This window comes from Corythoichthys intestinalis, chromosome 3 (assembly GCF_030265065.1).
Source record: "Corythoichthys intestinalis isolate RoL2023-P3 chromosome 3, ASM3026506v1, whole genome shotgun sequence".
In the NCBI taxonomy this organism is placed as follows: domain Eukaryota; kingdom Metazoa; phylum Chordata; class Actinopteri; order Syngnathiformes; family Syngnathidae; genus Corythoichthys; species Corythoichthys intestinalis.
In genome coordinates this window covers 26,239,562-26,253,089 of record NC_080397.1, presented here as the reverse complement: position 1 = coordinate 26,253,089, position 13,528 = coordinate 26,239,562, and the positions used below count along the sequence as shown (strand labels likewise).

General features: G+C 41.8%; 1 protein-coding gene across 2 annotated transcripts in view; it reads left to right on the top strand.

Moving 5' to 3' along the window:
• The window catches only part of jak2b (Janus kinase 2b), a 57,236-nt gene that overhangs the window by 14,464 nt on the left and 29,244 nt on the right, over nucleotides 1-13,528 (top strand). For both annotated transcript variants that reach the window (XM_057831482.1, XM_057831483.1), the window contains exons 6-7: nucleotides 11,801-12,092; nucleotides 12,161-12,280. In XM_057831482.1, coding sequence (XP_057687465.1) covers nucleotides 11,801-12,092; nucleotides 12,161-12,280 — 412 coding nt within the window. The remainder of the gene's footprint in view (nucleotides 1-11,800; nucleotides 12,093-12,160; nucleotides 12,281-13,528) is intronic.

The window sequence follows — 13,528 nt, the reverse complement described above, 5'->3', positions numbered from 1 at the left end:
ACAAAATGAAACTACACTTAAACCCCACCCGCTAAGTAAACCCTGATCGTAAAAAGGAAATAACAAGACAGCCACTACCCTGGCTTCTACACTAAACAAAACGGGTTGAACGAAAACAGCAGTTTACCTCTTCTGCTGCGGTGCTCTTATTTACAGTGGTGAACAAAAACGATCCAATAACGAATAAACACAAAATACCTCACCGAAAAAGCGGGAATGTAACAAAATAGTGATCAAATGCACAGGTCAATGAATGGCGTGCAAACAGCTGGTGATGAGGTACGCGGCACGTATGCTGTCAAATGCGAAGTTGCGAACTCTCAGAGTGTTGACTGTAAAATGACGAGCGGTCAGATGACTTTTGTTAACACTGCCTTTATTTGGTTAACAAGACTCAGGCACAATACAACACACACGCCGGGATGCGAGCTCAAACTACCTTGTATCTGCTTAGCTGCCGTAAAGCAAGTGTCGTTATTGCCGCAAACGTAAACAAAGCGCTGCACGATGGATGCATGACAGACGGCGGCTAGTTTTTGAAGTTGGCACCCTTCCCGGGTGGCCCATCATCAGCAGTGACGTCGTCTGCCCGTCCGGCGTCAATCAGAGTAAGTCACGTTGGGAGGGGAGGCAGCCAGCTGGCGGACGTGACGATCAGCTGACTGACAGTCTCAAAAAAGATAACAAATAAACGGCCAGGGCCGTCGCACCCCTCAGAAGTGCAGTGAGCAGCGTGGGTAATGGTTAAATGTAAACATGGAAGAAAATCAGGTTGGCCCTCTAGGTTGGGGAATTCAAATTAAAAAAGAATTTAGAGTTGGTTTGCCTCAGCGACTGGCTAGAGGATGAGTAGGGAAGAGGACCACATTTATGTGTACACTACACACACTTTGCACACATTATAACTAATACTGTTTTTGTTACTGTCCTAAGGCTCAGTGGTGTGTTTGTTTTTGCAGGGAAAATTAAATGTCTTCAACAGAAAGAATGTTAATGTTTATGCCATCTTGTGGATTTATTGTTATAATCAACAAATACAGTACTTATGTACAGTATGTTTTTTTTACTTTCAAATATTTTTATTCAAATTTAATGTACATAGACAAATGGAAAATTACAAACAAAATAGTCATGGAAATGTACAACAAAACATAAAATAAAAGAAACACAAACCAACCAACCAACCAAACCCACAACCCCAACTGTCCTGTGTGGTTATATTATTTAGGCAAACCATACATAGCAATAGTGGGATACTTGCAGTGCATCACAAATCAAGGCTGTTGTATTAATGTACCTGTATGTACAGTATATGTAAATATCTTGGCCTTTACAGCGACTTGAGGGCCATCTCCGCACATCTAGGCATAGCTCATACCAGATCTAGGCATAGATTTAGGCTTTGTTTGAGTGTTGTGTAAATAATCCAGAAAAGGGTCCCACGTCATATGACAACGTCTCCTTGACTTAGCCATGGAGAGGCGCAGCATTTCAAATTTTAGGCAAGAAATCACGTCACGAAGCCATTGGTCAAGCATTGGCAGGGCAGTACCCTTCCATCTTAGTAAAATTGTGCGTCTGCGTCTGGTCAAAAGTGACCAAACGGTGTTCTTTGAGTGACAAGTGACCATTATCTTTACCAAACATACCAAACAAAGCAAGAATAAGATTGATGCTAATATTCTTATTTATTATTGTGGACAGAGTTTGGACAACATCGTACCAGAATTTCTGCAATTTGGGGCACAGCCAGTCTATGTGTATCAATGTAGCTTCCCCCAATTTGCATTTATCACAGGTAGATGTTATGTTCGGATAAAAACTGGACAGCTTGGCTTTGGACATGTGAGCTCTATGCACCACCTTAAACTGGAGAAGGCAGCGCCTAGCACAGATTGATGATTTATGTATAGAAGACTGTATGGAATCCCACAGATTATCAGGGATGTGCCCCAAATCCCTTTCCTAGCCACTCTTACCTTCTCAGTCGCTGAACCCACTGACAAGGAGATATACTGTATTTATAGAGTTTCGACAGCGCACCTTTAGGAAGTGGGTCAAAGGAAAGAAAACGGTCGATAGGATTGATGCTGGTAGTAAAGGGCAATTGGGCACATTGGAGCTGACATAATGCCTGACTTGCAGATAACGAAAAAAGTGGGTCTTGGGCAGGTTATATTTCTCAGTCAGTTGGGTAAATGAAACAAACTGTCCCTCTTGAAACATGTCGGCAAATGACTTGATACCCTTATCATGCCATATCCTAAAGTTATAATCAGAGGAAGAGGGAATGAAAAGGTGGTTGGAGACAATCGGACTCAGGAGAGAGAAGAGTTTGTAGTTAAAGAATCTCCTAAACTGGATCCATATCCTAAGGGTATGGCGTACCACTGGATTTAATGAGTTTGTATTATGATAGTCGGGTGGTGCTGCAAGAAGTGTGGGAAGGGAGATGTTTTCACAGGAGTCTACCTCCAAAGACTTCCAGCCCGGGCCATCCAGTTGAAGGAAAAAGTGAGTCCAGAAAGCGATGCAACGAATATTAGTTGCCAAATAGTAGTGGCGAAAGTCCGGGAGCCCCATACCTCCGTCCTTCTTGGGTCTCTGTAGTATAACTTTACTGACCCGAGGCCTTTTGCCTTGCCATATGTAAGAGGAAACAATGGCATCTAAAGAAGCAAAAAAGGATTTTGGAATAAGTACTGGAACATTCTGGAATACAGTAAATACGTAAATTTCGGAAGTATGTTCATTTTTATTGAGTTTATACGTCCGGCAAGCGTTAATGTTAAGGGATACCACTGTGATAATGATGTTCTAACCTGATCTAAAAGAACAGTAAAGTGATATTTTAGTAGATTCTTGAATTTCCGTGTAACAACTACTCCCAGATATGTAAACTGTCTCTCTTCAATTATAAACGGGGTGCTGCTATGGTACAAATCCGACGCTTTGCTATTAACTGGGAGTATTTGACTCTTAGATATATTGATCTTGTATCCGGACACTGAGCTAAATTGCCCAAGCAATGAGAGAGCAGTTGGAAGAGAGGTATCGGGATCTGACACATACAGGAGGAGGTCATCTGCATACAGAGATACCTTATGCTCAGTGCCCCCTCTCCAAATACCAGAAATATCCTGGTTTTTCCGAAGTGCAATTGCGAGCAGTTCAATTGCCAGGTCAAAAATGATGGGACTTAGTGCTTCCACGACCCAATGGAAAGGGCTGAGAGCTTATATTATTTGTTTGAACTCTTGCAATGGGAGAGACGTATAACAATTTTATCAATGCTACAAGTGTTGGACTGAGTCCGAACTTGTCCAGGACCTTAAACGGGTACTTCCACTCGACCCGATCAAACGCCTTTTCAGCATCAAGTGAGACTACACATTCAGGAATATTACTCGGGCTTGAGTATAAAATGTTAAATAGCCGGTGGGTATTAAATAAGGAGTATCGATTTTTAATGAAACCAGTCTGATCCTGCGCTATGACTAAGGGGGCAACTTCCTCTAACCGGTGTGCCATTGCCTTGGCAAAAATTTTTGCATCTGTATTCAACAAAGAGATTGGTCTATATGAAGCACAGAGTGTGGGATCCTTTCCCTTTTTAGCAAAGAGAGTTAAACGAGCCTCATACATAGACTGGGGGAGTGAGCCAAGCCTGACGGACTCCGAGAAGACCGCGACAAGGTGCGGTGAGAGTAGTGCTGAGAATGTCTTAAAGAAGTCTGACGATAGGCCATCAGGACCCGGCGTCTTCGCAGATTACATGGATGCAATAGCCCGGGTTATCTCCACCTGGGACACCAGACCCTCCATTTTCCCCCGTAATGTTGGTGACATGTTTGGGATGGGTAAAGGATCAAGAAAGGCAGCAATAGTTGCATCATCATCATCACCAGCGTTCTTGTCAAATTGCGAGGTAGAAAGCCGGGAGTAAAAACTTTTAAAGGTGTCATTTATTTCAGTAGGATTGAGAGTAATATCACCATTGTCTGTTTGAATACGTGTTATAAATTGTTTTGCTTTTTGGCCTTTTAATTGGTTAGCTAGCAATTTCCCTGTCATTTCACAGTTCTCATAGTACACGCTTTTATTTTTTAAAAGGAGGTTTTCTGTTTGGTACGTGGTGAGAAGGTCAAGCTTTGTTTTCAATTCTACACGTTGGTTAAGTAGCTCTGGGGTTTGATCACGAGCATACTGATGATCAATCTCCTGAATTTTTTATATTAAATCTAATTGGTCCTTTTGCGATTGCTTCCTCAGACTTGCAGTAAATGAAATAATTTGCCCTCTTATATATGCCTTAAATGTGTCCCAAACCAGATATACCGGATGTACCGGATATACCAGCTGTACAATTAATTTCAAAGAAGAGGGTAATGTGTTCTTTTATGTAATTGACAAACGGGGGGTTTGAAAGTAAAACAGGGTTGAAACGCCAGTGCCTCAGAGGCCTTGGAATGTTGGGAAATGACATCGACATCACAATAGGGGCGTGATCTGATATGACAATGGCTTGGTATGTGCAGGAGTTGACCATAGGGATAAGTCTGCTATCAATTAAAAAAATAGTCAATTCTAGTATAAGTGTGGTGAACACTGGAAAAAAGGGTGGACTGTTTTTCTTTAGGGTTCAGTGATGAATGACTGAATGCATGATGCAGATCTACTGGCTACTTCTGTTCTGCTAGAGGAGCGGTCTAGACTCTGGTCCAGCCAGCAATTAAAGTCCCCCCCCCCCCAGCACTAAATAATGTGTATCTAACCCATTAAGTAGGGGGGAAAAGTTGTCAGAAAAGCAGACATAATCCGTGTTCGGCGCGTAAACATTAGCTAGGATAATTTTTGTATTAGATAGTTTCCCGGTAACGATTATGTATCTCCCATTTGGGTCGGCTGTGACGTTGTCTGGTTCAAAGTATATATGTTTGGCAACCAATATAGAGACCACCCTTGCCTTGGCCTCAAATGAAAGTGCTGCCCTGCCCATCCCGCCATAAGCCTGAGGTGCTCGGACGCCCGTACGTGTGTCTCCTGTAAGAAGACAATGTCTGGTTTAAACTGCTTTAGATGATTAAATACCTTCTTTCTTTTAATTGGATGATTTAGGCCCTTGACATTCCAGTTTACAACATTAAGATCCCTGTTCATATATTGTCTAATCTGCAGAGTATATAGGTACTGACAAAAAAATATAGAAGCCCTTAAAGTGCCCAACTTAGAGCATGAAAAACTGCTTCTCCCTCCCAATTCCCCAACCCATTCAGTGTTTCCCACAGGATTTTAGGAGACTGTGGTGGGAGGGTCTCTGACCCTCGGGGTAGGGTGCATGTGTACATTTTCAAGCCTGGTGTATCTCTTTTGGGCATTTTGAGACCACTGAATGTAATATAAATTGCTGTATGCGGTGTCGCCGGATCGCGCCAAATGCAGCAGAATGCAGCAGACAGTAGTCCCGTAGCCTGGTACACCAGACTCAGCGGCAATATGTTCCAATCCGCGGTAAATTCGGTTTTACATGACCAAAAACAAATCGAGTCGCTAAAACCAACAGTCTCTCGCGCTAGCCATGTTGAATATGTTGAAATGTCTCTTGCTAGTTTCTTGTCGCTTAACCGACGTCGCGTCAGCCCGTCGCTGATTGGTCCGCTCCGCTGTCTATTTGCTGTGGCTGGCTCCGCCCTGGAAATTTTTTTCTGCTGAATGGTGGCCAGACTCATACTCTCATAGCCAGGCATGAAAATGGGTCAGGGGTTAAAAAGGTGAGAAGGGTGTGGAGGAAATATGTTCCAGTACACTGTACACCCCAACAAAATATTGAGCTCTGTCGACCCACACTGTGTTTCAGCAGGGCCGTGCAGAGACCGGTGGAGGGGCGGGTGCTCGTAGATCAAAAGGGGCACATGAACAAGTATTTAATACACCTTAAAACAACATGACTTCAATTCTAACCAGCTTTAGATAATAATTGGCTGCGACTGTGACATACTTTAATTGGGAGGGGGCAACAGTGAATAGAAATCAAAACTGTCATCAACACTTTCTGGCTGTGACTCAGTCAGTCTGCCTCTTTTCTTCCTTCAACCTCTGCATGAAAACTTCCTTCCTCAACTTGTTCATCTGAGAACAAACCACATCAGATGGTCACTGAGCCACCAACAGCACAGTTTTCTTAAAACTATTATTTCATTATTATCCATACTTAACAACTCTAGCACCTAATGATTAATAAAGCAATGACATAAAATCTTATAGAAAAATAACATTGTAATTGTGTTTATAATTGTTTTTATTACCCGACTATCCTTGCAAACTTCTTACCAGGTCTGCTATTCACCCAGCTGATGAGGTATCCACTGCCTTTAGCAGCCTCATCTAACTCATTTTTTTATCCCTCAATCTCCCTTCCCTACGAGGCATGTCTATGTATTGAAATATAAATATAAAAAAACCCCAAAAAAACAGACTCCCCGGTGGCTTTTAGTTTTAAAGCTTTCTTAATTTTTTTCTCTCAATATCGATGGAGGTAGATTTGTCTTTTTATTATTCAATCAAAAAACAAAGTTACTTCTATCAAAAACAAAGTTGCTTCAATCAAAATACAGTATATACTTTTAATCCCCAAAAAGTCACTTCAATAAAAAAATTGTTTTTGATTGCAAAAATAAATTTGAGACAAAAAAAAGCATTTGAAAACTATTTTTCTTGATTGAAACAAATTTTTCCATTGAAGTAATGTTGTTTTGCGTTCGGGCCACATTTTGGCTAGGACATTTGTGTCTTTATTATTCAATCAAATAAGTTGCTTCAAACAAAAAAATATATATAAAAAGAAAAACTTTGCACATGTGTCAATCACCGTTTACCAAAGCCTGAGAGGGTCTGAGTAGACTCACTATGAAGCATTTAATAAAGCCAAGCATTTTCTTACTACTTTATTCTTGTTTAAAAATAATTCGGTGGGGCAGTAACATGTTTAAAATTTATCATAATTCTTACATTTTGAAGTGTTTGAAAACCATTTATAAATGATACTTGGGTGAAAAAAGTGAAAAAACATGTGTTATATGTATCTTTTTTCCAATGTAAAATCTGAATAAATGCATTGCACACGCACAAAAAAATGGGGGCTAGGGGCGCTACTTCGCGGTTTTCACTTATTGCGGTGGGTTCTGGTCCCTATTAACCGCGAAAAACGAGGTATCCCTGTATTTCTGAACAGCTTTAAGAAGCAGGACTCATTCCCACCACTCGTCGGGCCGGAGTTGTGCCGACACCGGCCGTCAGCTCAAGTCCCAGCCGAAAATAACGCGTCTCAGGCGGAAGACGGGAGCGATGCGAGGCGCCCCCTCCATCCGAGAGCATGCCGCTTAATTTGACTCAACAGTGTGTTTCTTCGTTTATATTACCGTTAAATACACAAGCTTGACGCCAATTTAACGGGAGCTATTTTTTTTCATGGGAGATTTGGCTAGCTCTGGCAGTGTTCAATGCAAGCTGCAACGAATGGCAGTAACTTTTTTATGTCGCAAAATGTGAAAACGATTGAAACCATTACTCGCCAAATTCAATCTGCTGGCAAATACAGGCAAGTGTGTATGCTGCGCTCTGGTCTGCCCCGGTGTGGATAAGGCCTGCTTTTTGTTTTCGCAGCTTTGCAATGCAACCAAAGGCTCTCCGAGCACTCCATGTAGGCTACACGTAAGGAGTGCGCGCGTTTGGAATAATGGAACGCAGCTTGGGCCGATGATTGGTTCTCGTCAGCGAAGCATCTAGAAGGATTTGCTGACTGTCCAAGTGTCACTTCTTTAAAGAACCGATTTCTTAAGTGCTCAGTTTACGTACTAAGTTAATCACATGATGATAATAATAATAATAATTAAATAAAACCTCCCGACCCCCCATCCCCCCTCCTCCCAAAAAGAATTTCTCCTCGGATCTACGCAATTCACGTAGGTCGCCCTTTTTGACTTCATAACGGCGAATTTCGCCGAAAGGTGAGAGATTTTCATGCCTGCATAGCACAGCTATGAGTCTGGTGTACCAGGCTAGTAGTCCCGTCTATGAGCGCGACCTGTTGGCGCGTGTGTCTGTGTGTGTGCACACACGCGCACGCTCTCTTTTTTTTTCCCGGCCGGGGGTGGGGGCAAACAGTCTCGTTTGGGCCCGCCACAGTCCCGTCCTTTGGTGGGAAACACTGCCATTTAAAGAAATAAGAAAACACAGAAAAAGGAAAAAAAAAAAACTTCCAAAAACCCCCTATATAGATAGCAACAGTGAGTTGCAAGCTCTTCCTGACTTCACCTATAGACCCTACCCACCGACGTCACAAAACCACGTGCTCGCTGTGTGGTTCCGCCCACTTGTCCGTCATTTTGTCTCTGTATTAGCATTGTTTTCAATTGATCGAGGAATTAAAAATGCATTTCATGGAAGACCCGGTGTTTTCTGATGCCGTAAACTCACTGGATGTGTTGCATAAAAGGCGTTATGTGGAAAAGCTTCGTTCTATACAGTCGCCAGATCCATATTTGATCCCCAAATCGATGTTTTTCGACCCACTGTCTTCGCCCTGTCTGCCTGACATCTGCTACGCTGATATTTACAATTATCTTGTCCACACAAAATCAGCCTATTCCCACGAAAATTTGAAAAACTTCAAGAGCTTGGAGGCTTATAAATACTTCGTTGCTGGTTGGGTGAAACAGGTCCTCGTTCGGCAGGAATCTATCTTGTGCTTGGAAAGGTGAGTTACGAAATTTTCAATTCAAAATCTTTTGTTATTGCTAACATCCACTGTCAAGTCTAATGTATTTCATGTCGTTTGTCAATGGAGTTAAGGCTTTTAATGTTTATATGGTTTAGCGATAGCACTCTCACTACATACATACGTGTATGTTGTCGGCGATTAGCCTAGCAATGATCTTAATTGTGGTTATTTGTCAGCCCCGTAGACGAGGCCAGTTTCTTTCACTTGGTACCAGCTAAATATTATTAAAAAAATAACGATGGTGGAAGAAAGGGAAGTCACAAACATCTTGAATTTGAAACTATGTCGTACTACGTCGTATGTTGTCGGCGATTAGCCTCGGAATGATCTTAATTGTGGTTATTTGTCAGCTCCGTAGACGAGGCCAGTTTCTTTCACTTGGTACCAGCTAAATATTATTCAAAAAATAACGATGGTGGAAGAAAGGGAAGTCACAAACATCTTGAATTTGAAACTATGTCGTACTACGTCGTATGTTGTCGGCGATTAGCCTCGCAATGATCTTAATTGTGGTTATTTGTCAGCCCAAAACCCTCTAAGTATATCTTAAATGCATCTTACCGGATATAAAATGACTACTACATAGTCTGTGGTGATTTTTTGGTGCCCAGTTTTCACGTCGAATTGCAGCCGTTCATTTCGCTCTCCTCTTTGGATCCCTCGGAATACGGTAAAACTTCAAGTCTCTCCTTCCATCTTCTCTGTTAGTGCAACCAACAGCCACACACGCCTTCACCATTTTGATTATTAATGTTAAGGAGCAGAAAAACACGCCGTAAATAGGAGAAATGTACGTAGCCGTAACAGGTTAACACTATGTTTTGACGGACAAGTGGGCGGTACCATTCAGGAGAGTGGAGCTGTGACGTCACGTGGGTAGGGTCTATTCCATACATGAACTTCCTGTTCATTTAACCTCATTCCCACTCCCATATATGCAACAGTGCCCCTAAATTAGAAATCCCCACATAACTAATTATTCTGCCCAGCATGAAAAGCTGTAGGGAAGATAAATAATACTAGTACTAATAATAAAAGCATCAGCCGGGTGAATTTTTGGCATAACAGCATAAAAACCGTCCTTCAAGTCGTAAACGCAAACAGAGGAACTCCATAACTAGAATAAATTAAGGATCGGCGTATCACTCAATTGTTCTGAGAGGGGAAAAAAAATAGAAATAAATGATAATAATAATGAAAAAAAAAAAAAAAAAACGGGGAGTGGGGGGAGAAAACAAAAGTGACCGGAGTAAACACTGTGGCTGACACCGTTAGCTCGATATGCTAAAGCAACATCAGGAGGCAGTCAAATGTCAACACGAAGATCAACTGAAATAATAGCGTTTACCACTACTCTCCAGCCGAGGCGTCACCCACAGAAGTGAAGAACTTTTTCCTCCCGTCCTTGGTCGAGATCCGCAGCCTGGCTGGATACAGGAGCGCTGGTTTGTAGCCTTGTTAATACCAGCCTCGACATCACCTCCCGGTTAGCCCGGCGTTGTTCTACCACTTCAGGGCAATAGTCATCGTAGATGGCAACCGGTGTCCCTCGGTAGAAAAGCTTGCCTCTCCTATTTCGGGCTTCCCGTTTAATCAGTGCCTTGGTCTGGGAGTAGTGGACGCGTGCTATCACCGTTCTGGGCTTGGATCCTGGCGCTGGCTTGGCTACAAGAAGTCTATGAGCCCAATCGAGCTCCGGGGCATCCAAGAGAGTCTCTTCTCCGATGATTTCCTTCAGTAGTTCGGAAAAAAAACACTGTGGGCTGTGTGCCTTCAATCGACTCTGGGAGGCTGACTATTCTTAAATTATTACGGCGGCTACGTGACTCAAGGTCGATGGTTCTGGCTCTTAGCTTGTTGTAGCCGTCTTCCATAGCCGCGCATTTGGCTTCAAGCACCACCATTTTGTCACTTAGCTCGTGGGCATTCGCCTCGAGTGAGGAGATGTGGTGCCCGTGATCAATAATTGTCGTCTGCACGACGTCCAGTTTTGCCTCCAGCGGTGCGATTGCCAATTTAAATTCTGCAGAAAGTGCAGTCTTATGCTCTTCGAGTAGCTTCGTAAGAGCCTCCATGCCATCCTCGTGTAAGGCTTGGGCCGGCGTGTCTCCCTTCTTTCTGGTTGCTAATGTTGCCATGTTTAAAATCGTTTAGGCTGAAATCAGCAAACGGTCATGCAGTCATCAAGTTCCACCTCAAAAAAAAAAAAAAAAAAAGTATTGAGGCTTGAAAAAGCGAAAATGTGGAGCGGTGGATGGGAGCTCGCAAAATCCACGTCTATTCCATACGCGACCCGGAAGTCTAACCTTATGTACAGTATGTTGAATGTACATATCCGTCTTGTCTTGTCTTTCCATTCCAAAAATAATTTACAGAAAAATATGGCATATTTTAGAGATGGTTTGAACTGCGATTAATTACGATTAATTAATTTTTTAACTGTGATTAACTCAATTAAATTTTTAAAAATAGTTTTACAGCCCTAATAACCCTTATTTTTCGAGGCTGTGGTCATTAAGTTAATATGAGAAACTTGAAACTGTTCAGTGTTGCAACTATTCAATTTTGCACATCAGATATTTTTTTTTTTAAAGTCTTAGCCAAAGTTATTTGTTTTTATTTTTTCAAAATATCTACATTTCAGAATATTGTATTTTCTATTTTTGAGCAGAATCATGGCTTTGTATTGGCTAATGTTCCTATTGTTGAAAGCACAAAAGTGTGTAATAAACAACTAGCACATTTATATTTGACACTTTGTTTTCTTGCTGTACCGAAAATGAACCGAACCGTGACCTCAAAACCGAGGTACGTACCGAACCGAGATTTTGTGTACCGTTACACCCCTATAATATATATAGATAAAAACCCCATCCTTTTCACCTGACTTTGATTCTCTTAAAAAATGGCCAGATTGACCTGATTTCCGATCACGTGATCAGATCGGGACATTCCTCATTGATTATATGGCAAACCCTACATTACTGTACATTGATCCATTCTATGCTTTCGTCCACACAGCTACAAGTCGTTCCTGCCAAAGGACATGCGCCTGCACATCGAGGATTGCAGCTTCCTGACGCGCAAGCGCATCCGGTTCCGTTTCAAACGCTTCGTGCAGCAGTTCAGCCAGTACCGCACCACCGCGCGAGATCTCAAGCTCAAGTACCTGATCAGCATGGAGTCGCTGGAGAAGGCCTTCTACACTGAGACCTTCCGGGTCCGTGAGGCGGCCGGCGGTCCGCTGGTCCTGCTGGTGGCGGCCGACACTGGCATCCAGTGGTGTCGCGACAAGCTCAAAGATTCACAACAGGTCGGCCCACCCTTATTGTATTTTGTTCTCATTCGAGAAGTCCTTTTGACTTGGATGCTCTTTTGTAGGAGCTGCAGACGCTGTGCGACTTTCCAGAGGTTGTTGATATCAGCGTCAAACATACCAATAAAGAAGCCGCCTCAGACAGCCGCCTCGTTGTTATCAACAAGCAGGATGGCAAGAACCTGGTAAATTTTCTCTTGTCGCTAGAAAGAAGAAAGCAAGTGTATTTTGAAGGAATGAATGTTAAAACGCAAATAAAAAGAAATGGGACGAGGAACTCTGAGAGAGCAGGCCTCCATCAGGAATTCGTTTTCTGACCTGTAGACCTTCGATCTGAGGACCCCAACATTTAATAAACACACCCTTTCCTGTTTCAAACACATCCGTTGAGTTTCGTAATAATTGAAGAACGAATAAAGGAATTATCTTGAACACAGACATCAAGGGCCGAACACACCTACTGGTGGTTGTAATTAAGCAACAGATTTAATTAAACAAAAAATAAAATAATATACAACAGTTTTTTTTTTTAACTTATTTTTTTCCATTTTTCAGTTCATATCGTAACACAAGCACATTCATATCATTTTCTTAAATAGAATTATCAACACTGTTGACTGCTTGGGCTTCAAGATCACTCATAGCGCAAATGAACCACCATGAAGCTTTGCACCATGTGGGAACCAATTGGCTGCAATTGCTTCAAGAAGCTTCCTTTGGCCATCAGTACTTTTATCTAGCTTTCCATGCTTCTTACAAAATCGAAATGGTTGCCAAACCTTCCATTTTAGGTGAGGAATAGGCATGTGCCGGTATGAGATTCTAATGGTATGATAACCTTAAGCAAAAATATCACGGTTTCACGGTATCAAGGTATTGCAATGCAAGCTCTAAAATGCGTTACTTTGAGATATGTAGGTTTTAAAAATACTTTTTTCAATTGTACAGGATTTTTGTTTTTTTTTTAAAAACATATTAGCTAATTGGAACATAGGTATCATGTTAAAATGAATTTAAAAAAAAAAAAAAAAAAAAAAACTAAAATATTGTAAATAAAATCAAAATAAAGGCAGTCATTTGGTTAGCCTAAACCCATAGCCACAGCTCAACATTATTACCATCAATACAAAAATAATTGAATTATTTTCCATAAAAAACACGTGCATATGAATCGTATCATATTAACATTATGTACACACTCTCTTTCTCAACACAGACAGTTGCTAGAGAACAATAAGGGTGTAACAGTACATGCATTTGTATTGAACCGTTTCGGTTCGGGGGTGCTTGGTTCGGAACGGAGGCATACCGAACGAATTTCTGACGTAATGTAACCCTTACTTGTAAAGGCTGTGAGTCGATCGGGTTAGTTTCTATGTATAGATTATATTTACTCCGTCTTCTCTACTATAATGAGGACCAACATGGTAGGA